The 21,499-nt window shown below is 41.6% G+C and overlaps 4 protein-coding genes across 4 annotated transcripts; 1 reads left to right on the forward strand and 3 right to left on the reverse strand.

Annotated features, from left to right (window-relative positions):
- Positions 1-135: 135 nt before the first annotated feature.
- On the reverse strand, positions 136-1,535 carry LOC145711804 (uncharacterized). The gene is made up of 4 exons (XM_081789494.1): positions 1,408-1,535; positions 796-908; positions 359-754; positions 136-140 (listed from the first exon to the last, which is right to left on the reverse strand). The coding sequence occupies exons 1-4, from the start codon at positions 1,476-1,478 to the stop codon at positions 136-138; spliced, it is 585 nt and encodes a 194-aa protein (XP_081645620.1). The 5' UTR covers positions 1,479-1,535.
- Positions 1,536-2,885: 1,350 nt separating this feature from the next.
- LOC145711806 (trypsin-3-like) lies at positions 2,886-4,454 on the forward strand. Its single transcript, XM_081789495.1, has 3 exons — positions 2,886-3,008; positions 3,106-3,278; positions 3,322-4,454. The coding sequence occupies exons 1-3, from the start codon at positions 2,886-2,888 to the stop codon at positions 4,430-4,432; spliced, it is 1,407 nt and encodes a 468-aa protein (XP_081645621.1). The 3' UTR covers positions 4,433-4,454.
- An 8,578-nt stretch (positions 4,455-13,032) lies between these two features.
- LOC145711807 (A disintegrin and metalloproteinase with thrombospondin motifs 6-like) lies at positions 13,033-18,249 on the reverse strand. The gene is made up of 13 exons (XM_081789496.1): positions 18,136-18,249; positions 18,022-18,090; positions 16,423-17,774; positions 15,907-16,283; positions 15,710-15,866; positions 15,526-15,668; positions 14,834-15,322; positions 14,442-14,690; positions 14,249-14,393; positions 13,970-14,204; positions 13,867-13,927; positions 13,695-13,828; positions 13,033-13,299 (listed from the first exon to the last, which is right to left on the reverse strand). The coding sequence occupies exons 1-10, from the start codon at positions 18,149-18,151 to the stop codon at positions 13,971-13,973; spliced, it is 3,231 nt and encodes a 1,076-aa protein (XP_081645622.1). The 5' UTR covers positions 18,152-18,249; the 3' UTR covers positions 13,033-13,299; positions 13,695-13,828; positions 13,867-13,927; position 13,970.
- Positions 18,250-18,948: 699 nt separating this feature from the next.
- LOC145711808 (uncharacterized) lies at positions 18,949-20,322 on the reverse strand. Its single transcript, XM_081789497.1, has 4 exons — positions 20,003-20,322; positions 19,555-19,958; positions 19,210-19,405; positions 18,949-19,156 (listed from the first exon to the last, which is right to left on the reverse strand). Exons 1-4 carry the CDS (start codon positions 20,320-20,322, stop codon positions 18,949-18,951), a joined length of 1,128 nt encoding a protein of 375 aa, XP_081645623.1.
- Between the last annotated feature and the right edge of the window lie 1,177 nt (positions 20,323-21,499).

Here is a 21,499-nt window from a genome sequence, read left to right on the forward strand (position 1 = left end):
TACTCAAAATAAATCAGAAAATATTTACAGTGGTTTTCCAAAATAAGAGGACCCGAAATAAGAGGACTTTTGCAAAAATTTGGCTTATTTTGTCATCTGAAAAAAATCCAAAATAAGAGGACTTTTTCACTATTATTACTCTAAACAAGGAATAATTCAGACTCACAGCGAACCAATTACTTAAATGTTTGTGATCTTTGAATTCGCGTGTTTATAGACGGGTTTTCGGGGACTCAAAGTCGATTGCTTTTTAGAGTTGGCTATACTTCTTTTCCTTAACCCCTTTTCTTCATCCAAAAAGTCCTCTTATTTCGAAAAACCACTGTATCATAAAGAAGGTCAAAAGTAAAAGCCATGCCTTGAGGACTGTTGTAGAATCGATTTTCCTTGTAATGCCCATCAGCAGAGATAACATATCCAAAGTGTTTCAGATTGTACGAGGTCCTGTACTGGCAAATAAGAGTGATAAACGGCTGGCATTTGTATCCATCATCACATGGGCAGCCGAGCTCGCACTTCGCATTACAGGGGCATTTCTCGCTGCTTTCCGCAAAGGTCGCGTAGCAACCATCGTAGCATGTTTGACTTGCGGTGCAGCTCTTCACGCATCCGGTGAACTCCGTCGTGACCTCATCAATGCACTGTTTGTACAGGCTGTTATTCTCCTGGGGCGAAACGCAAGTACAGATGGAGTTCGCGCAGTCAACACAACCAAGTGGACAATCGGAGAAACACGGGCACGCATGAAAGCACCCTATGAACTCATTAGATCATAAATAGATGACTTTTTCGTACGAGTATAAGTTGATGAACATTCTCTCTCGCATCCGCTAGATTCGCAAGAATCCTTGCAAGTGACGTAGTCTTTATAACAATAAGTTTCACATTTGAGCGCCAATTCCTCATCCCTTATTTTAATTTAATTTAGGATTCTTAAAAAATTAATGATTCGATTAAACGAAGCCTTTTTCAATAAAATCTGATACCGTCGTTTTCCATCTTAAGAGCGTTTTTCAGATGACAAGGGTAGACCAAAACGCTCTTAAGTTGGAAAATTTACGATCAAACTAGGATGACAGTGGGAAAAAATGATGAATGAAAATGCATAATATGAATTTTTTCCAAAACTCTAAAAATGCATCTGAGGTCATTTTTACCTATTTATGATAAAAAAATTACGATCTTTGAATCAGAGGCTATGATTTCACCTGAAACAAGCGTAGAAAACAATTTTTTCAATGATTTTTCAGGTTGAAATAAACGTTATTCTAATTATTAATTAAAAATTCCAAAAAGCGCTCTAAAATTGGGATTTTTTCAGATAACAAAATTTGGAAAATATTGGCAAAAACGCTCTTAAGTTGGGCGCTCTTAAGATGGAAAACCACGGTATAAAATGTTGCTTACGGGCAATTAGCGCGGGGTGTGGGTCGCAAAGCTTCAAGAGCAGGAATGAGCAAAATCCATACGAAATACATCTCTAACGATCTGTGAGAATACCGCACTTGTCGGCTTATTTAAGTCGCGATATTTGCTTTCGGTTAATTTTATTGAATGAAAACACTTCTTTTTCCTCCGTGAAAACGCTTACATTAGATCAAGAAATACAAGGTCAGAAAGGAATTTTTTATTACTGTATCAAAGACAGGCAAGTGTTTTTATTGAATAGCCATTGGGTTGACCATTGGGGTTTGTCTTCGATTCGGCCTCCGTGGATGGTGATGTCCCGTCATGCAGGGAAGAGCATGCGATGCACATTTCGATGGGCCACTGGAGTCGACCTGCTGTTCCGGAAATGATGAACCATGCTCATCACAAAATGGAAGAAGACGAGAGTGATCATGATGAGATGCATAGAGGAAATCATGAATCTATAGGCCATGAAGATCATCTCAGAATGATGCATGAAATGAATGATCATTCTTGACATTATTAGACATGTTAAATTATTTAATTTCTAATACTGTATCTTAATTTTAGCGGAATCAAAGACATTTAAAAAGGGTCACCGAAAAACCTTCGATGAAAATGTTCCTTCTCTTTAATTTTTTGATTTTCTTCGCATTTGCAGGCGATCCAAACAAGCAGCTAGCATTTTCATATCTGAAATATTTGAACGATAGTTTTGAGAGTCCACTTTGCGCCATTCTACCGGGTAAGACATTTTAGTTTCCGATGAAAATTGAGCTTAGAAGAATGGAAAAACTCCTCGACAAATTGTAAGAACATCGAAAAACGCGCAATTGGGCAAAAACAAAACTCCATTGACCAACTCTATCACTGCTAGTCTTTAAAAGTATACAATAAGCCCTGGTCTCAGACCAGGAATTCGTCTCAAAAGTGACGCCCGGGCCAAATACCAAGTATTCCTCAAAAAACGACCGAACCCTCAACCTAACCCTAACTTTGTTGATTCAAATCTAAGTTAACCTCACTAGCCTATCCCTCTAGGCTGAGTTTGTTTTCTCATTTTGCCCAGTGCCCCTAACTTTTACCTCAAAATAGGAAGTACTTTCAGCTAGAATCAATTCTCATCAGCAAAAGTCCTTTTGCCAGCAGATAGAGGCTGCTTCTTGATTTTCGGAGCCTGGCGTCACTTTTGGAAGACCCGGGCTAATTCCATCCGGTCACCAAATTTCCTCTGAGTCCGACAACTTCCTTTAACCTGCAGAAACTTGAAGGATTACTTGTTTTCAACTGCAAGTACTTTATTAATTGAGAGCCGCACTTTGCGGATGCATCTGTCCGCCTAATAGCACATCTAGTTCGGCGTCCTGTTTATATCAAACCACAGGCAACTGCTATAAAATCCGCGGTTGTTCATCCACAAGATCACTTTCATCCGCTCAAAAGAAATTGACTTTCAATTTTGAGTTGAAATAGAAATGAAGTTTTCCAATTTTATTCTCGCCACCAATGTTGCCGCCAAGTACGGGGAGAAGTTTCAAAATTTAGCAGCGCCAGTTCAAGCGCAGCGGGCAGCAACCTGTTCGGATAAGCTAAAAGAGGCGAGAGACAAGAAAGAGTTTCAATTTTATTTATTTTCAATTGATCTGAACGAGGATCAAAAAGGCTGGATCAAACAAATTATAATTCTGATTCAAGCTTACCATTGAGAATGGAAATTGGGAATGTCCTAACATCGATGAAGTAAAACATCATCTCCGGTGCTTCCCTAAATGCGACAGTGGGTTTGAACCAACATGGTCTGTCAAGCCTGGTAGAAAACAACCAAAGCTCAACGCAAAGTGCTTCAAGTTCCCAAAAATCATCAAAAAGTAAGATTCAGCGACCATTTGAACAGCGTTTATCTTTTTTAAGAAATATTGAAAAGGGAACGTCCCTCTCCTGCGTTCCTAGAACACCTCATCCGTGTGAAGACAAAGCTGGCTTCATGGAGATTCTGGATGGGTCTCTCGTTTTGACGGAAAAAATCAACTCAAAGAGAGCGAAATTCAACCTTGTCTGCGATGATGGAACAGTGCAAGGTGAAGTCGTCTGTGTCAACAGGAAGAACCAGGTCTATTTCCAAAAGCCGCAATGGAGCAATCAGATCACTTGGCAAGACTCCTGGAAAGATATTTGCAGAGAGTTCGCTCCATTGACCAACTCGACGACTGCTGATCTTCAAACTTGCTCTGAAGCCGACAACTTCCCAGAACTTGCATCTGTTGAAGAAAGAATCATCGGTGGAGTGCCAGTCGAGGAGAACGAGTGGCCTTGGATCACCCATTTGACATTTGACTTGAACGATGGCGGGGAGAAACTTTGCGGAGGAAGCGTCATTGCCAATAGATGGGTCATCAGCGCCGCTCATTGTTGCCTTGACGTGCAGAAGATCGTCGGGCGCTTCGGAGATCTGAATGCGACGGAATTTGACAGCAACGAATATGAGCTCGAAGCCAGCGCCTGGTTCAATGATCCCGAGTACGACCGCCATGCTGATGACAAAAACAACGATCTCTGCCTCATCAAATTCAACGAAGACATCATTGCCAGTGACCCAGAGAGCAAAGTTCAGCCCGTTTGTCTTCCAAAAGAAGTTCATGAACACGGCGCCGCTTGCTGGGTCGCTGGGTGGGGATCGTTTGAATATATGGGCGGTCCCCAAAACCCGGATCTGCACTCAGTCGGTGTGAATGTCTTTAGTGCAGAATATTGCCTTGCGAATTCCCTGATTTCCCTCGCGGCTGACGACATCTGCGCCTACAAACCAGATCTAAACGGAGACGGACTGCTTGATAGTGGCGCTTCCTTTTGCGACGGGGATTCAGGCGGGCCTCTCATCTGCCCGACCGATGGAAAAGCAACTCTCGTCGGGGTTGTTTCTACAGGAATCGAATGCACCTGGGAAGGATATCCTAATAAGTACACTTCGACTTTCGTCACTTCTAATTGGATCCAAGAGACTGTAGCTGCCGAGGGACTCTAACTTCTGCGCTAATGAAGATTCGTTATATCTGCATCAAATAATTATAACTGCTTCCCTCTGCTATGAATAAATAAAAAGATCCATCAGAGCTTGATGATTTGTAACATACACAAAGCAACAGTCATTTGAATTAATCGCGTAGTCTCAAAAGCAAAAAAAAATTTAAAATTTTTTTGAGTGAAAATTCAATTTTAATAAAATTCGCTTTCATTGCTATCAGGAAAGTTGAACTCGGCTGAAATAACATTTAGGAATGAGCTTGAACCGCGAAGAACCTGCTTACTTGGGAGTGTCAACATGTCAGAGCGAGAACGGCGGCTTCAAGGTTTTGTTCCGTTTCGAACTCATAAACGCGCTCTCTTCTTTCGGCATTCGTTATTGAAGTTGAAAACGCGATGATCGAAAAGTCGATTTTGAAAACCAGAGTCAGGGTAGAGCTAGCTTCAATCTTTCTTTGAAATCTTACTTTTTTAAAGTGTCTCGACTGCGACTGCATCGGCGTCTTGAGACAAAAAGGGAAAAAGGTTTATTTATTCAGCGACGAGATTTTAGCAACGAGAAGCATTCATACTCAAGAAGCCGATTTGAAAAAGGAAAAATCATGGAAAAAGAAGATGACCGATCAATTGAGCTTTGCAAAGCACGGAAACTCAACGATGCGCCAAAAGATTGCTTATCTTGGAAGTGGCTCCCTTTTTTGGATATCGATCATGCTTCTCGGTAATTTTTTTTGATTTTTTTTGAAAAAAAAAATAATTTTTCAGCAAATTTCATTTCATTGGAAAATTCTCGAGGCGTGACGACCTACTTGACTTCGACTTGTCATCGAAGCTACAAGAACTGCGTAAAAACCGAAGCGATGGATTTATGCGGACATTTGATGAAGAAATGCTATGAAACGAAAATATTCTTCCAGCCCCAGAAAATTGTCAAAATCAACGCCAAAGAACACAAAGTCGCTGAGTTCAGCAAAGAAGACAACGAAGTCAATCTCCTCCGCTGCCAGAAGAAACAGTTTTACGATCAAAAAATCTGCCGACATCTCTGTTCTCAGACGCTTGTTTTGCAATCGAAAAGGAACAGCCCGATTTCGCCCTGTCAGTCGATTTGCTTCGAATTGACTAGATCGTCGGATGCCGCTGGTGAAGTCTGCCCGACGCAAAAATACTGCTCTAGGGGCTGTCCCTGTCCTTTTTACGAATGTGAAAAGTTGGAGTCTCGTCAGAAATTGATTCCTCTTTTCGATATCCAGAATTCAACACAAACATCAACCATTACCAAAATTGCTCAAGAAATAACAAATGGCGATGTAGAATCAATAACTGGCAGATGGCGCAATAGAAAGATGGAAAACCAAAAATTCCCGATAGTTCTTTCTGATTTTAGTGGACTTGGCGATCAACAAATAACAAATGCTTCATCATATTTGTTTTCTTACGAACGGTTTTCTTGAAATAATTAATTAACATAACCTGATCGAAAATTCATAAACCTGTGAAAGTCGACGGGTTCGACTTTTCTCAACGGCGAGCATTACCTCGTCGATGCGATTGGAAACATGATGAAAATGACCGAAGATGGTGATGCTCCGGTTTTTGTTCCGAATCAAATCAACAGTAGAGGAATGTAAGTTGTTGTTCTTGAGTCAGATTCTACCTTTCCCCCTTTTAGAGGTTTCTTTGTCTTCCACTTTGGCTCTTCAATAGGAACCCATCAAATTGAAATCCGCCGCAAAGAGAAAGGCACGAAGATATTTCCTGTGGTGGTTATCTGGAAGAGGTCAAGAACATTCTAATTAATCTCTTTTTGGAGGACTTCTTGACCCCTAAAAGCTCGCCGACACAAAGGGATGAGAAGTGCTACTACTACGCGCCAGAATACAACTTGAATCGCTTCGAGGAGGCCCAAGGCTTCATTGCCAGCAAGCACTTCAACGCGAAAGTTTCTTCCATTAGCTTCAAAGGGGTCTACTCTCTGATGAGCGCCCAGATGAGTCAAAATTGGGTGAAGCTCTCCACTACTATCGCTTTACACAAGATCAGAAAAAGCGAAGAAGCAGAAAAAGGCTGGAAAAAAGACGAGATCGCTCTTCCAGCTCAATTCAGAGATTTGAATCCGGTGCATGTGATTCCATTGATCGATGTTGGCAGACTGATGCTGGTCCTTGTGACCAGGAGCATCGAGCTCTCCAACACCCTCTATTCTCTTCTGCTTGAAGCGGAAGGAAAGTATCTTACTCTAGGCAGCGAGTGGATTGGTTCTCTTGTCAAATACGAAGAGAGATCAATCTGCTTTTCGAAGATATTTTCTCAATACGACCCTTACTACACCGATCACAGTGGAATCAACAACGATGAATGCGAGTACTTTGGCAATGGAATCGCCAACAACGAAAAGATTTTTATCCAAAATACCGTTTTTGATACTGTTTTCGAAATCGGCTTTGATTTCGCGAAAATTGATCTTCAATTCATCCAACTCAAAACTAGAAACAAAATGCACGTGACGAGCAACCCCAATTTCGCCTTCCATGACGACGTTTTCCCTGCTTTTGCCAAAAATGCAGCCTCTCAACGACAATTTCCTCGTCCAAGTTTTTACTACAAAACTATCATTCCGGATAGTAACTTTTCTTCCTTTGAAGAAATCAAGCATATTTCAACGATTGAGATGGAACTCAATGGAACAGAAAAATTCGAATTTGAAATCAATCTTCCCTCGAAATCACGCGTTTTTGACGAGAAAATTCTCGAATCTCAGTTTTTTGATGGAACCTCGCTTTTCAGCTTTGGAGTTTTTCGAAATAGCTCGATTTGGATCGATTCTAGTTATTTTGATGAACGTATAATTTTCCAAACAAAATTGGAAAAGGTTACAAAATTCGCGCTATATTTTCATTCAAATCACTCATCGGAATCGGCTTATTTTGAAGTTTTCCAGGAAACGTTTTTAAATAAAAAAAAATTAAAATTATCATTGCTTAAATTTTAATACGCGCAAAGAATGACACAGAATTATCAACAAATCAAACGAAAATTGAATTGTTCGCATTTCAAAGTTTAGGGAGCAAAAAATTGTCCATTTTTAAATACGACCGCGGTACAAAAATCTCGAACTTTATTTATTCGCCGGACAAATCGACAAAGATCAACGCAATCTTACCGGCAAAAAAAGCGGGTCAAGAAAAACATTCATCGGCTTACGCTCTCCTCGCTGGTGGAAAAATATATAAAAACGTCTTTTTCGAAGCTCCGAGTGAATTTTCTAGCCTTGGAAAATCTCTGTCTCAGTATCTTCGGGGGTCTAAGCAAGCGCTCGTCAATGGACAGCTCCATGTCTTTGGCGGAGAAAATAACGAAAGAGATAGCTTCAGAGTAATTTTTACTTTTAAAATCTTAATTAATACTTTCTGATAGATTGCGCGGCTAGACGGTTGTCAGTTTAACCAGTTATCTTTGTCGCTTTCTTCAAGATTTTTTCTTGGCCATTCGGCGACTTCATTTAACGACGGTAGACAAGGTAACTAGACTCCTGAGTTAGGTTTAGGGATAGCTGACCGTTAGGGGCAGCTCGAATTTTTGCCCCTACTAACTATTCAGACTTCAAAAAAAAAATAATAGCCATTTAGCAATTGTTTGCTTTGACCCAAGAAGCGAGAAAAACTGCGAAATATTCGATGGATTTTCAGTCACTGCAGCCCCGCCGACGAAAGGAAGACACTGGTTTGGAGGAATGAGCATTTACAACGGTCGGCCAACTGCAATCGGAGGGGACTTCGCAAAAGGACAGGTTGAAACTTTTACTGGTGGAGCTTGGGTTAAACTGACAAGACATCCGAGGTACGGGAATGGATGCAAAACTCGGGATGGACATGTTTTAGACCGATCACCGATTTTTGTGCGATCGGACTGCCTTCAGGAAGTCTTCTGACGATTGGAGGAAGAATGGAAACAGACTCGATTTGGGACCCTTTCGGCTATCAAGTGGCTGAAATTTGGATATTGAAGAACAACGAGTGGTCAGAACTCGGCTCCCTTACGACTGTAAGCGTGAATTCACCTCTGTGTCGTTAAAATATTTCAGCCCTCTTCTGCTTCTTCAGCGATTCTTTTCGACAACTCAATTTTTCATTTTCCAGGCTCTTCGGATGAAGGCAAACTTCCAATTCACAAGATCACCCTGGACCCAGAAGAAAGTTTGCTCTCGGTAAAAAAGATTGCAGAGCAAGAAAAGGAAACTTTCAATCCGATTGTTTTCGTGTCTCCCGTTGATTACTGTACTAAGTTGAAATAAAAGACGAAACGGAAAAAAAACCTTGAACCCGTCGTTTTCGCTCTGTCATGTTGACGCTCCTAAGTAAGCAGGTTCAACGCCGTTCAAGCTCATTCTTAAATGTCATTGCAACTTTGATTTTTTACGAATATGTTTGGTTGCCATACAAAAATCTATATTCTCTTTATTTCCTTGAGATAAGAAAGTCTATTTTTTTCTTGAGATTGACCCACCATAATCAACGAAAAAGACCCAATGTATCGAAAACTCTTCAAAATTATCACTGGCAATAATCAATATTAAATCCCAAAACTCAAATTACGGTCCGTTTATATTTTTCAATTATTGAATCATATTTATGCTGCAAATGTTATGTTAAGATAATGCATCAGCTTAACCGTAACACAGAGCATTTTTCTGAATGATGATTTATTCGAAGAAATAATTCTCAGACAATCAAAGAAAAAACCAGAAATTGTTTTCAAATGGCTGACATGTTAGTTGCCACATTTCATCTGCTTCAGTTTCCTGTTAACAAGCGCCTTTCTTTGGCGATGAATTGGGCTCAGAACCTTCGAAGGTTTTGCTTTTCTATCGGCCAAGCAGACGAAAGAGTCGGTGAAGGAGACGAGAGAGGCGAAAAGTCCTTGCAATTCTTCGCAAGCATTGTCGGAATCGACCGGTTTCACGAAAGTAGTGTGATCGTTTGAGCCAGCGGGGAAGGCGCACGCTTCATCGGAAGATAAGTCCTGAGAAAAAGGGTTGATATGTTATCGATTTCGATTTCGCGACTATTCTTTTAAATTTGACCAAGATATTTCGCAAAATTATCGCAATATTTGTCCATTTTTGCCATCTAAAATAAACAATTTTCAAGAGAATACTTAGTTTTTAATTTATCTGACCCTTTCCTTAAGCCTTTTCATCGTATTCATGAAGAAATTGAATGAGTTGACCTTTCTTGTTCCGATTTTAGAGCCGATGCTGCCGTAGAAGTCGGAGATCTGGGTGGAAACTTCTGCGGCTTTCATTTCAATCTGGCGCCAAGCCAGGTCGTTTGGCAAATCGTTGATCTTGACTTCGGCTTCGTAGCCTCTCTTGGTAACCTTGTCGTCGGTGATGAAGCTTACTTGCGCAGTGTTTCCGGAGATGGTGTAGGTTGTCAGTGGATTTCCAGCGTAGGGCGGGTTTTCTTCGTTGGCATCGCCGCAGAAGTTCACTACGACGCCGTCGCCGTCGATGATTTGGAGCCTGTCGCAGCTGCAACCGGTGCAAAGGTAGGGATCAGTCTCATGATCTGGGGCTCGATAGCTCCAGCTCTCGACGTTGAACGAATGGGCGATGATGCTGAAAGAGGTGACGGCGGGGTCAAGTTCGATCTCGTAGTGGCAGTTCAGGTTGTTGAGGTAGAGGGAACCCATTGCAGGGTTGCCGCTCATGGCGGGCGAAGCGAATCTTCGCTCATTTTCAATTCGATAGACTCCAGTGCAGACATCCGAGCCGTCCCAATATGGGCCATCAGAATCGGAGCTGGAGCTGGAACTGGAACTGGAGTAGGCACTGGCAGCAGCAATTATATTTGCCAAAAGCTGAATAAAACAATTTTATCAAACTGCTTGAAATTAAGGAATCATCTTATAATAGAACCGCAAGAATCATTTTATTTTATGTTCATTCTCTATTTTTTACCTTCATTCTGAATCTCTCTTAAATCCTATGAGTTTTTCCTTTGAAAAGTCTTTCTTTTTATTTCGGTTTTACTTCGGCGCCACCACTTGCGAAAGTACGGTGGCGCTACAGCCAGCAGAACGGAGTTTTCTTGAGTCCAGTGAGAGCAAGTGACTCTTGAAATTCATCCGCAATTGACTTGAATTACAGTAGACCTAGTAATTCCTCAACCCTCTTTTTGACGCGAAAGAAGCTAGCTCACCTGAACTCAGCTTATAAAGGTGGCAGGCTGCTCATGTTTCATGATAAATTGTCGTTATTCCCGTAAGCCAGATATCCCCGTTTTTCATCGTTAGGTTAGGCTTTTACAATTGGCATCCGAGTAAGGGGGTCAGCTTCAGAAAGACCTAACTTAGAGATACGATTGGGAAGATACGACTTAGAGATTTGCGAAGGGACAGCGGATATAGCAAGCCAATCTCTTGAGAAGTGCGGTGCGGACCGAATCCTCGATTGGGAAGCGGCGAGTCAAAGTGACCTTCCCAATCGAGGATTCACCACTGTACTGTAAATGAACAAGCGCTAGTCGCGGAATATAATAGAGCTTTTTAACATTTATACAAGTTGTAATGTTTCTTATTGGAGAGGCAAAGTCTTACTACAACAGATCATTCTAATCTGCATTTGTAAATGACAATTTTAGAATTCCACCGACAATAAAAAATAACAAGCATTTGAACTATGTCTTGTGCATTTTCGCGTTTCTGTTTGGCGTTTAAACACAGACTGCGAGGAGACAAGATTGCAGTTAAGTTTTAAAGTTTGTGGCGAATACAAACTCCAAGAGTCTGACGATTCGTAAGCCGAAACCGTTATGTTGAAACATGCTTACCCAACAGAAAGCGCAATTACAGCAATACCGAAAAACCCCGTTTTAAAAACAGTCAAATAATGCTTTTTCTTCTTCGAATTCATCGAATTCAACTTGTTTAATCTAATTGCTTCGCAGTATTTTCCTTGAAGGAAATGCCGAAAGACTTCTTTTAGTTTTGAACTTGATCGTACCAGTACTTCTTCGTAGCTGGTACAGACAAAACGGACAATTCCGGAACGGGCAATTCCGTAGATTTGAGGGAAATTGGAAAAATTTTGCAAGCGCACAATTCCGGATAGTTAAGACAAAAAATTCAACTTAGAGGCCTATTCTCTATATAGGGCCACCTTTTTCAAATAAAAAGGAAAAAAGAAATCAGAGAAGGGTCAAAAAAGCCTTGTGCAGCACTAAAAAAGCCCATTTTCTGGTTGACACCCTTAAAAAGGCACTTCTGACGCAAAAAAAATTTCAAGTCGAGTTCGGACAATTCCGGAGATTTGGCGCTTTTTCCCGAAAAAAAAACTTCCGGAATTGTCCGTTTTGTCTGTAAATAGAACGGTGTTTAACAAGATAACACTGGTTAGTTTTAAACATTCATTATCGCATCTTAGTATAAATGCAGGAACGAGAGGTTCTTTGCAATTAAAAATGTCGAATAGAAGCAAAATTTACTTTTTCTTTTTTCTTTTTGCAGTTGTTTCGGCAGGGCCTTGGTCGAAAATGCTCGATTTTATTAACGAAGAGATCCATGATTGTTTTGATGGGTAAGCAACGGATTTTGGGAGCAAGAGAAGGATGCAAAGGAGATCATCTTCTTTTGCCTAGGGCTTAATTTGTATTTCAGTTGGACGATACTGTCGAGAGGGGATTTGAGGCAACTCTGGTCCGCGTATGAAATTCTCCACGGAAAGAATTAATGGTCGAAATGGTTCAAAATCGGGTCAGCTTTTGCATTTTCTGTACTTTTCTTTGTTGATTCGTAAAAATAAACCTCCTAAAACGTGAGAAACTGTATCGAACTTTGAGAATGTGTGTGTGCCTCAGGCAAGTGTCAAAAGTGTCATCTTCATCCTCGCCTGTTGCGAAGATCAGGTGATCTGATCCCAGTTCATTTCAATAACTTCAATACACTTTTCACTGGTTTATTCTGTGCGAAAATCTTCTCGGATAGGATCTTCATTTATCTAAGCAGCTTTTGTGGCGCACTTTTAACCTGCTTTTCTTTTTCTCGTTGTCTGGGATTCGCAAGATCCGTTTTTAGCGAGAAATAATATTGAGAAAAAAGTTGAAATCAAGGAAGAAAACTGACTGTTGTCTATTAATGATGTTGATTGTTTTCAAAGTTTTTGTGCTCTTTATTGGCTCTTGCTCTGGATTTACTGTTGGCTTACAGTAAGTAGAGCTAAAACTTCGGTTTAAAAGTTTTCAAAGTCGTTTGACCCCGAAATAGGGGGTTGGGGGTTTGGGTAACATCTCAGCCTATCAGAAGTCAGTATTTTCTGCGTCAGCCAATCACACACGAAGAACCTCTCCCCCCTTTCAGGACCCAACTCCCCCCCCCTTCTCCAGCTTTTGCCCACCCTAGCTCCTAAAATGATCGCTTCTCAGCCAACTTTTCAGCCAACTGATGTCCGGGGATCAGAACGCTGTCCAAACCGCTTGGAATTCCAGAGAAAAGCCCACATATTATGGAGGAGCCTACTGGCCGTACAGTAACGATTCACCAGCTCTCCCCGAGAAAATAGAACGGCGAACATTTGCTTACAGCTCTCAACCATACATTTTTATTCCAACATTATTCTAAATTTGCAGAGAGGAGAAAAATAACGAATGAACTTATTCGAAAAAAATACAGGTGTTTTTTTAACTTGATGAACTGATAAAATGATAAATAAAGAACGCAATTTGTTCACTAGTATTTACAAGTTTTCTTTATAAAAGATAAGCGTTGCTATCGGATGTCATCTTGAGCTGAGCATGTGGCGCAGCATTTGGTTCGGAAGAAACTTTTTACGCAAAAGTCGAATCGCAGGACCATCGCACAGTAGGTTGTCTGAATAAGTGTATCTTCTTGAAAAAAATTAAAAAAAATTGTGCTAGCCCGAAAATCCATACACCTAGATTCTAGACGATTTTTAAAAATTAGGAACCATAATAAGGGACTCTCAAAAATAAGTTTAATCTTTAGACAACTATATTCTATGATGTCTATTCAACAGAACAGTTAATCCACGACTGGTTTCGCATGGAAAATGTGCCTATGTAACAGGCTATGTTACACCCCCTGATCTCAAGTTTGGACGGTCAGAAAATGCCTTTATTTTTCTCTAGATGGAGTAGAAAACAATAGAAAGCTATCCAGATTTGGGATCAGAGGGTGTATAATAATTTATTAATAATAAATATTTAAATTATACAGTTTTACTATTCAATAGTGCCTAAACTTACCTCAGGAGTATCAACACATGCATCATCAGGATTTGCGCCTTCAATCACCACCGGGTGGAGACATTTTCCCTTGCAAGTTTCCGAGCTGACAGGTTTCGTACTCATGTTGCATCGATAATTCGGCAAAATGCGATCTTGAGAAGATTAAGCGCCTTTTTGCCCGATTTATTACCTCGAATATCGACACATTCGACATTTCTATGTCTCGATCCTGTTCCGCATTCTGAGTCGCACTTGAAAATTTGATGAGAGACAACAGTTCTAAAAACGCCCACCTCATTCCACTTTGACGTCCTCCATTGCGGGGCAGGGCAAGGTCGATGACAGCGCTTTCGTTTTGACGGCCTCAGAGCTTGATTGCACGAGCTCAGGTCCAAGTGCACCGTCGGGTCTGTCATGGAATTCAATTTGAAGGGGTGAAAGACCGTAAAAGAATGGTTCCATTCCTAAGCTATCAACGCAATTGACGTTTCGTGTTGTCCAGCCGGGTCTACCGCACGTCGGATTGCACTTATTTTCAAAGTTAATTTTTTAAGAAATCAAAAGGCACTTACTTCTCCCCATTTGCTTACTGTCCAGATCGGTGGACAACGCTGAGTATTACAACTTTGGAAGTACTCTGGCTTGTCTGATTCACAATCCGTGTCAGCAACGAGCTCCTCTTCGTACTTATCCAGTCGTCGTTTGCAAACCACGGTTCTTAGTAGTATTATCAAATTAATATCAAGCCCTCTGAACTTGATTTACCGATGCTGAAATCCACCTCCGCAAGTTTGCGAACAAGGGAGCCACTTTGACATGTGCCAAACTGGAGCGCAGGGTTGATTGTTGCACGATTCGAGGAGAATATCCGGCTGGGTAGCACTTGGGCACATTTCTTGATCAACGATGTTTTCTGGCTCGGAAGGGGACGATTGAAAGTGACACAGGGGAATCTTTTCGCGATAGCCGCCACCACATTCTGACGAGCATTCCGTCCAGTTTCCGAATTTCCAACTGAAAAATCATTAGAGATTAAAGAATCCAGAACCATAAGTGGATACTTTTAAAGAGGACTCAGTTTTTTCATACAACTTAAAAATTGATATTAAGTTCAAAGAGTGCCTCTTGAAGTGATTATCCAGACTACCAAATCTTACCTCAGTGATCCGGCTGTTTTCTCCCTCTTAACTGGAACATAATAAGATACAGTTAGGTTTAACGAATACTGTCTCGGAACAACCCGAATCCGCAGTGGTGCTTGCAGCGGACCGAAGCTGCTAACATCCCATGCTCTTGTCGCATCTTCATTCAAAAGAACTCTGAAATAAGAAGACGACACCGAGTCGTATTTGATCATCTTGTTCTCGCATGATTCGCATTTTTGAAAGTATTCTTTGCCAATGACTCGGTTTCCCATTCCGGTGTCGATCAAAATCAAATTCTTGTCTCCCTCTTTTTGGGCAATCTTTATGCTTGTCGCGTGGACAGGAATCGAGAAGTTGTCGATATCTTCGAAGGAAATCGGGAATTCGCTGTTGCAAGAATCAAGGTTTTCGTCTTCGTCGCATATTTCCGTCGTGTTTGGATAAACTTTGGCGAATTTCTTGGTGACGAGTTTGCAGGCTCGATTGTCGCCATTACAGACTCTTACAGAAGCTACAATTATGAAACCACAGATCACAATCTTGTTGGGTGTAGCGGAGTTAGGGTTAGGGTTAGGGCATTTAGGGGGACCGGGGCGAGGCACCCTGGGTTAGACTAAGGGTTAAGGGCTGCCCGACTTATGAGTCATAAGTTATGACACCCTACTCCTCTTGTGTGTTTGAAGCTTTTCCTGCAATTATCAAACTTCTTATTTCCATTGAGTGATCTATCGCAGCCAATTTCTTCGCAACCGCCTCTTATGCATAAATTAAACTGCTCCGGGTCATTTGTACAGCGAGTTCCATCCACTACCTGCGGCGACAGTTCAAGAAAGAACCACGACTCGTCCTTTGAAATATTGATTTCTCGATTTCCAGAAACAAGTGTACCTTTGGTTTACAAGTGAGCGAACATGAAGGGCCATTGGAGGAAATGTGCGGGACCCAGTCGTAGAACTTCCCGGAGAATCTTTTGCTATCGTATCTTGAGCACTGTTTCGCGCGAAATGATGGCTCTTCTGGATCGCAATTCTGAGTGTTGCAGGTTCTACGATTCTCGATTTCTAGCTGTAATTCAAGATCTCTACCTGTAACGACGCCGCTCTCCTAGGCAGTATTTCCCTCCATACGCCGGCCGTGGTTTATCACAGCTTCTCATTTGGTAGCTCACTCCCACTCCACAGCTTCTAGTGCAATGAGACCAGCTACTCCAAGTATTCCAGCGACCATCAACAGGAATAGGCTGAAATCCATCAGGAACACATTCGCCTTTGTAGCACCATCCAGTTGCACCTTTGCTGACCTGGGGGTCGAGATATGATGGGTTGAGAATTCGACATGTTGTTCCCTGCGCTGCTGGAATGCCGTTTGTGATGCATTTCATGTTGGAATGATAGCAGTACAGCTGCATGCAGATATTTCCATGCATACAGTGTCGGCTGGATGGACCGTAGATGAAGCGGCACTAAAAAATTATGGGTTAAGGATAAATTAAAATCGAGCATCTTGCAGCCAATCATAACCAAGTATGGTCAGGCTAAGCCAATCATAGACGAGCTACGCCCTTTCCTCCCACCCCATCTATTCCCTATTGTAAGAGCTACCTGAGCATCAGCATCGAAATTCCGTCCAACAAGGCCCGACCTCCCATCATTGGTATACGCAAGTCCATTCATATTAATCGGGTTATTGAGAAGACAGTGTCCAGCACCCGAATCAAGAAAATTATTAATCGAGTATCGAGAGCACCTTGACCAGGAAAAAGGATACGCGCCGGAATTAATCTGCGGCGCCATGATTTGCTTGTCCACGTCTTTCGAGCAACTCTTCGAGCTGCCATCTTCGTAGCCGTCGTGGTGCATTCCGAAGTTGTGGCCCATTTCGTGGGCGATGATGAATGCACTTCCAAGGCCGACGTCCTGGTTGATGTTGCAGCTTTTCAACGGATTGCACATTCCGTTTCTATGGGCAATTCCAAGAGTGCCACAAGGAATGTTGTGCTGCGAGCAAATGTTGTACCCAGTCAGCAGGATCGCATTGTCATGATGGAGGATTCCAGAGTCATCAGCGACAACAGAATCGACGTTTTTCAAGTTTTGAAAGTTGCAAAATCCATGCAGCGAGTTTTCAGCGTGGTGGACTAGTTCGAGGGCTGGATTGTCTTCGACGAGGACGATGATTCGAACGAGAACGACCTTCACGCGGTTGCCCAGCGTCGGATCGGCGTACAATTCGGAGACAATGTGCATGATCGTTTGTGTGTACAAGTCCACGTACTCGCGCCCGTGGGTCATGACGACTCGTTTGTCTAGAGTGACCATTGCTTCGACGATGTTTTCATGCGACTCGATAAGGCCATATCGCCTCTGGCTGTTCAAAGATCTTCGTTTTCTTCTTCTTCTTGGAGGAGGTTCCTCTTCTTCGTCGACTACGCTACAGCTTTCGACGGCGCTTTCAAAGCCCTCAAGCTGCATAAAACTAGATTCCTTTTCGATCATCACGTGGGGATGCTCCTCATGGTCTTCCATCGTCACATTCCAGAGCGGCTCGAGAAAGTAATCTTTTTCTCTCAGCCTCATAAAACCCTGGAGGCCGTTGCAATTGCTTATCGCGATTTTTGAATCTTGATGCTCTTCATTTGAAAATCGACCGGAAAAGTGGCAGTGTTGGTGGCGATTTCCAAAAAAGCGCTCAGTAGAATTTGAACTTTCGAACTCTATCGTGAAATTGGGGTGGATGAAATCGTCTCGCCGGGAGAGCTCCATCCGATGCTCAAGTCCATCGATTTCGACTTGGTAATAAATATTTTTTGGGCTTTCTTCACTCTCTGAACTCGAATCTCTTTTTCTCCGACTTCTTCCGCTTCTGAGGACATTTTTTCTGACAACTTCGCCAAGCTCGTCGATTTGGACCGGATGAATGATGTGAAACGAATCTGATCGCTTCAGCAAATCATCTAAAAAAGAAGGATCATTCTGCGAGACAGAATAAGAGAGCGAAGCTACGGCTTTCCATTACACAAACACTCGAACTTTTCAACATCAATCTTCTCTGCCGATCTTTCCGGCGCGTCTAACTAAGATGAATCTATAATTAGAAGCCAAGGTTGCCAGTCAAGTTTTTTTTTTCAAGTCAATTCTATCATGAACTAAGCAGATGATTGTTAATTAAATCAGTAGTCTATTAGACAAGAAAATTTTTACCTTGCCGTTTTCGAATTTCATCGGAGTACGCGTCAATTACCAGAGCTAAGTTTGACCAAAGTTTTATTGCTGAAAATTTGGTCAAAAAACAAAATATAATTTAAAAAATTTGACCTCTTGAAAGGACCATTTCGACGGATTTCGACGCAATTTCTTTACAGAATTTTCATTTTCAAAAATAATTTCTTCTTTTTTCTGTATGTTTTTTCGTTTCTCGTTTGGTTCTTCTTTTTGAAGAGGTGATGTTCTCAATAATTAGATTTTTTTTTCAATTGTTGGGAAGGCTGAATGGGAAGATGTTTATCCTCTTCGGCGGCTGCCCTCCCGCGTCGATCACGGCCGCCCTTGTTTAGAGCGCTCGTCGGAATAAAGCTTTATGTATTTGAGAGTTCAATGTCTTGGCGAAACGACGATGAGGGCGAAGTAAGGCAAAAGTTTTGAATAAATGAGGAGAATTGAGGAATTTTGTTTTTGGGAGAATTTTCAGAGAAAAAAAAAAATATTTTTTTTACGAATAAAAAAAATTCTTGGTTTGAAAGCAACAAGGAATAAGCCTTGATCAAATTTAAACATCCCCTCGTCGAGCATTCCTGGCACACAATCAGTTAAAAATCAAAATCACAAAAGATTTTTATTAGAGACAAATGCTTCCTGGAAAACGTAAAACAGAATCAAAGTGATAACCGCTTCATTGTAACCATATTTTCATAAGAAAAATCATCAGCTGTCGTTTTTTTTTCTTTTTGACTTTTCAGTGATTGAACTTTCGCACTTGTCAAATCGTAAATCAACACTCATAAGGACACATGTTTTTTTTTTAATTAATTTGAGTTCGAAAATTTATTGCTTTTGAATAATTTATTCGGTTGAAATCACGAATGTCAGGGTTAAGCAGTCAGAACCACAGTGAAAATTTTGATCGATGATTTAAATTGGGATTTCTTCGAAGGTTTGATAGTAGAAGTTTCGGACGAGCATGCCGGTAGCGGAAGCCATGAAGTTGTTCGAAACGAAAACTTGGAGATCGTAGCTCTTCAATTCCTCCGTCGCAGCGTAGGTGCCGGTGTGAAGTTGGGTCTCCCCATCTTCGTGGTGAATCGAATCGTTGATGGATCTGCTTTTTCTTGGCGGACTTCTACAGAGAAGGTAGCCCATTCGCCAGGAGCGCACTCGTAATCGCCCGAGTACTGAAACTGCGAGAGGTCGGCAGGGTCAGTTACGGTCAAATGAAGTTTGGTGTCTTGGCCGGATCGCTTCCAAAGACCAAAAGTTCGATCGCCGAGGTTTTTCGCATTGTTTCCTCTCGTCACCTGGAAAAGATTCTCCCAATTTCCGGTTCGGTACAGATCGCAAAGGACGTCAGCCGAGAATTTGTAGTTGAAAGCTCAGAATCAATTTCAATTAATATTTTTAAGATAAAAATTAACCCGATGAGTTTGATTATTATGAAATTGAAATCCCTTCCTGAGGAGACAGTTGCGAGCTGGTTATTTCTGATTGGCGCGATTTCGCAGCCATTAATGAAGGTTTGACAAGAGGCAAGCCCATCGCATGGGTCATTGTTTGCGCAGGGAGGAAGCGTAGTTGCTGCCTCAGTCGTTGGCTGGGTCGGCGGCTCAGTTGCTGGCGCAGTTGATGGTTCAGTCGGTGGCTCCGTTGGTGGCTCAGTGGATGGCGCGACGGTGGTTGTCTTTCCCACACAAGAGCTCTTCCAGGCGTCTCTGTTCCATTTGGGATTGTTGAAGACTCCTTGGAAGCAGTGAACTCGACCACTGACGCTTCCATCTTCGCAGACAACCTGGTAGCTCGCTCGTTTCTTGTTGATCTTGTTGGCAAGCTCGAGTCTGCCGTCCGGGATAGCAATCGTCTCAGCTTTGGCGAGGCATGGATGAGCAGGCTTGGCGGAACATTTCAGCTCCATTCCGACCGGAAGATTTCTGAATTAAAAATCAAAAAATGATTTTGAAATTCGAAAACTTACTTTCTGACGATCGTAGCTGGATCTCCGCATCGAGCCATAAATCGGGCGGCATCTTTTTTCGGCTTGGAAATCGACTTCTCTGTCCAGTCAGGAAGGTAGCCTTGGCCGCAAATTGGATGGCATCGGACCTTGGATCTGGTTTTTCCATAGCCTGGGCAAACCCACGATCCGTTCTCGACAGGAAAGGCAGCTCGAGTCTCGTCGACCTTGGAGTCGCAAAGGACTCGTCGACTCTCTCGTTCTTCGGCAGTCAACGAGGCGTACTGCTGGAAGTAGCCGGCGTTAGCGATTTGAGCCAAAAGACAATTCAGGAGCTTCATTTTCGAGATTTGCTTTTTGATGAATTTTCGTTTTTGACCGAGTTTTTAAAGGGAGCAAGCATGTTTTCACTGCAACTAGAACCGGCGGGGGCGACATAGCGCTCTTCCAGGGAAACACACATTTCGATAAGCTACAAGTGCTTCTCAAGAACAATTCCAAAATGATAGAAAATAGACATTTTTCGTAATATTTTTAAGCATAAACTTTATTTTTTATCTTTTGCTGACGGTAGTTTTACAATAATATGACTAGGGCCGACGCGCAAAAAATCAACCCCAAGAAAGCATCAACGTTGAGAGCTGAAACTTCGGGATATAATGTAGTTCGACCACGTGACCAGACCAAAAAATTTTCAATAACAATTTTTTAGTTGGGTCGAACTACATTATGTCCCGAAGTTTCAGCTCTCTACGTTGATGCTTTCTTGGGCTTGATTTTTTGCGCGTCGGCCCTAAATATGACCTGTTTAAATTTAAGTAAATTTTTGTTTTCTTAGAAATTCTTAAAAATCTTCAGAAAATTAAATTCACTTTTGATAGCATTTTTGGTTTGGCAAATTTTTCCGGGCTGACGCATAACTAGAAACTGCGCTCGCCAAAAACGTTATTAGTGAGTACAACACGTTTTTCCCAAATTTTGTTTCGCTAATTCAGTTTCTAGTAATACGGGGTCTCAATTTTTACGCGGAATTTTCGATATCTTGTTCAAAATTTGAGGAAGGTTATCCATATTGATTCTGCCGTTCATTCGAAATCTTCAGAAATTTTCAGAAAATTTTATTTTTTTCACCGGCGAGTCTTCTCAATCCTTATCTGCTCACTTTTTAGACATTTAATTTAGACACGATGTGACCTAGGTCTTCAAGCGAATATTGACTCGTAAAAGTAGACAAGCATCAATGTTTCTCTCTTTGTAGCAAAAACACGGCCGCTTGTTTAGCCATAATCTCTTTACGAAAAGCAAGGCAAAAAAGAATTCAAGCACTCAATTATCCTCTCAAACAAAGTGCAGTGGAAAATTAGCCATATTGTGACCCACGTCTCCGAAGCAATTAGAATTTGGGTCAGATGTTTGTATATGGGACACAAGGTGTCTAAAATCATTTTTTCTACTTATTTGAAGCAATGAAAATGTTGGTCATGCGTTTAAAAATGATCCGACAATACTTTTAAAGCA

This window comes from Oikopleura dioica, chromosome 1 (assembly GCF_907165135.1).
Source record: "Oikopleura dioica chromosome 1, OKI2018_I68_1.0, whole genome shotgun sequence".
NCBI classification, from domain to species: domain Eukaryota; kingdom Metazoa; phylum Chordata; class Appendicularia; order Copelata; family Oikopleuridae; genus Oikopleura; species Oikopleura dioica.

What these genes read in the sequence shown, in the direction of transcription:
- LOC145711808 (XM_081789497.1), bottom strand. Translation starts at nt 20,322, where the DNA reads ATGAAGCTCCTGAATTGTCTTTTGGCTCAAATCGCTAACGCCGGCTAC. An exon ending in CCAGCTACGATCGTCAGAAA is followed by an intron (nt 19,959 to 20,002) that starts GTAAGTTTTCGA and finishes TTTTTAATTCAG; the next exon opens with AAATCTTCCGGTCGGAATGG. An exon ending in GCCGACCTCTCGCAGTTTCA is followed by an intron (nt 19,157 to 19,209) that starts GTACTCGGGCGA and finishes CCTTCTCTGTAG; the next exon opens with AAGTCCGCCAAGAAAAAGCA.
- LOC145711807 (XM_081789496.1), bottom strand. An exon ending in GGAGAGCGGCGTCGTTACAG is followed by an intron (nt 15,867 to 15,906) that starts GTAGAGATCTTG and finishes CGAGAATCGTAG; the next exon opens with AACCTGCAACACTCAGAATT. An exon ending in GGAGGTGGATTTCAGCATCG is followed by an intron (nt 14,394 to 14,441) that starts GTAAATCAAGTT and finishes AATACTACTAAG; the next exon opens with AACCGTGGTTTGCAAACGAC.
- LOC145711806 (XM_081789495.1), top strand. Translation starts at nt 2,886, where the DNA reads ATGAAGTTTTCCAATTTTATTCTCGCCACCAATGTTGCCGCCAAGTAC. An exon ending in GTTCGGATAAGCTAAAAGAG is followed by an intron (nt 3,009 to 3,105) that starts GCGAGAGACAAG and finishes TTCTGATTCAAG; the next exon opens with CTTACCATTGAGAATGGAAA. An exon ending in TTCCCAAAAATCATCAAAAA is followed by an intron (nt 3,279 to 3,321) that starts GTAAGATTCAGC and finishes ATCTTTTTTAAG; the next exon opens with AAATATTGAAAAGGGAACGT.
- LOC145711804 (XM_081789494.1), bottom strand. Translation starts at nt 1,478, where the DNA reads ATGTATTTCGTATGGATTTTGCTCATTCCTGCTCTTGAAGCTTTGCGA. An exon ending in ACACCCCGCGCTAATTGCCC is followed by an intron (nt 909 to 1,407) that starts GTAAGCAACATT and finishes AATTAAAATAAG; the next exon opens with GGATGAGGAATTGGCGCTCA. An exon ending in ATGTTCATCAACTTATACTC is followed by an intron (nt 755 to 795) that starts GTACGAAAAAGT and finishes ATGAGTTCATAG; the next exon opens with GGTGCTTTCATGCGTGCCCG.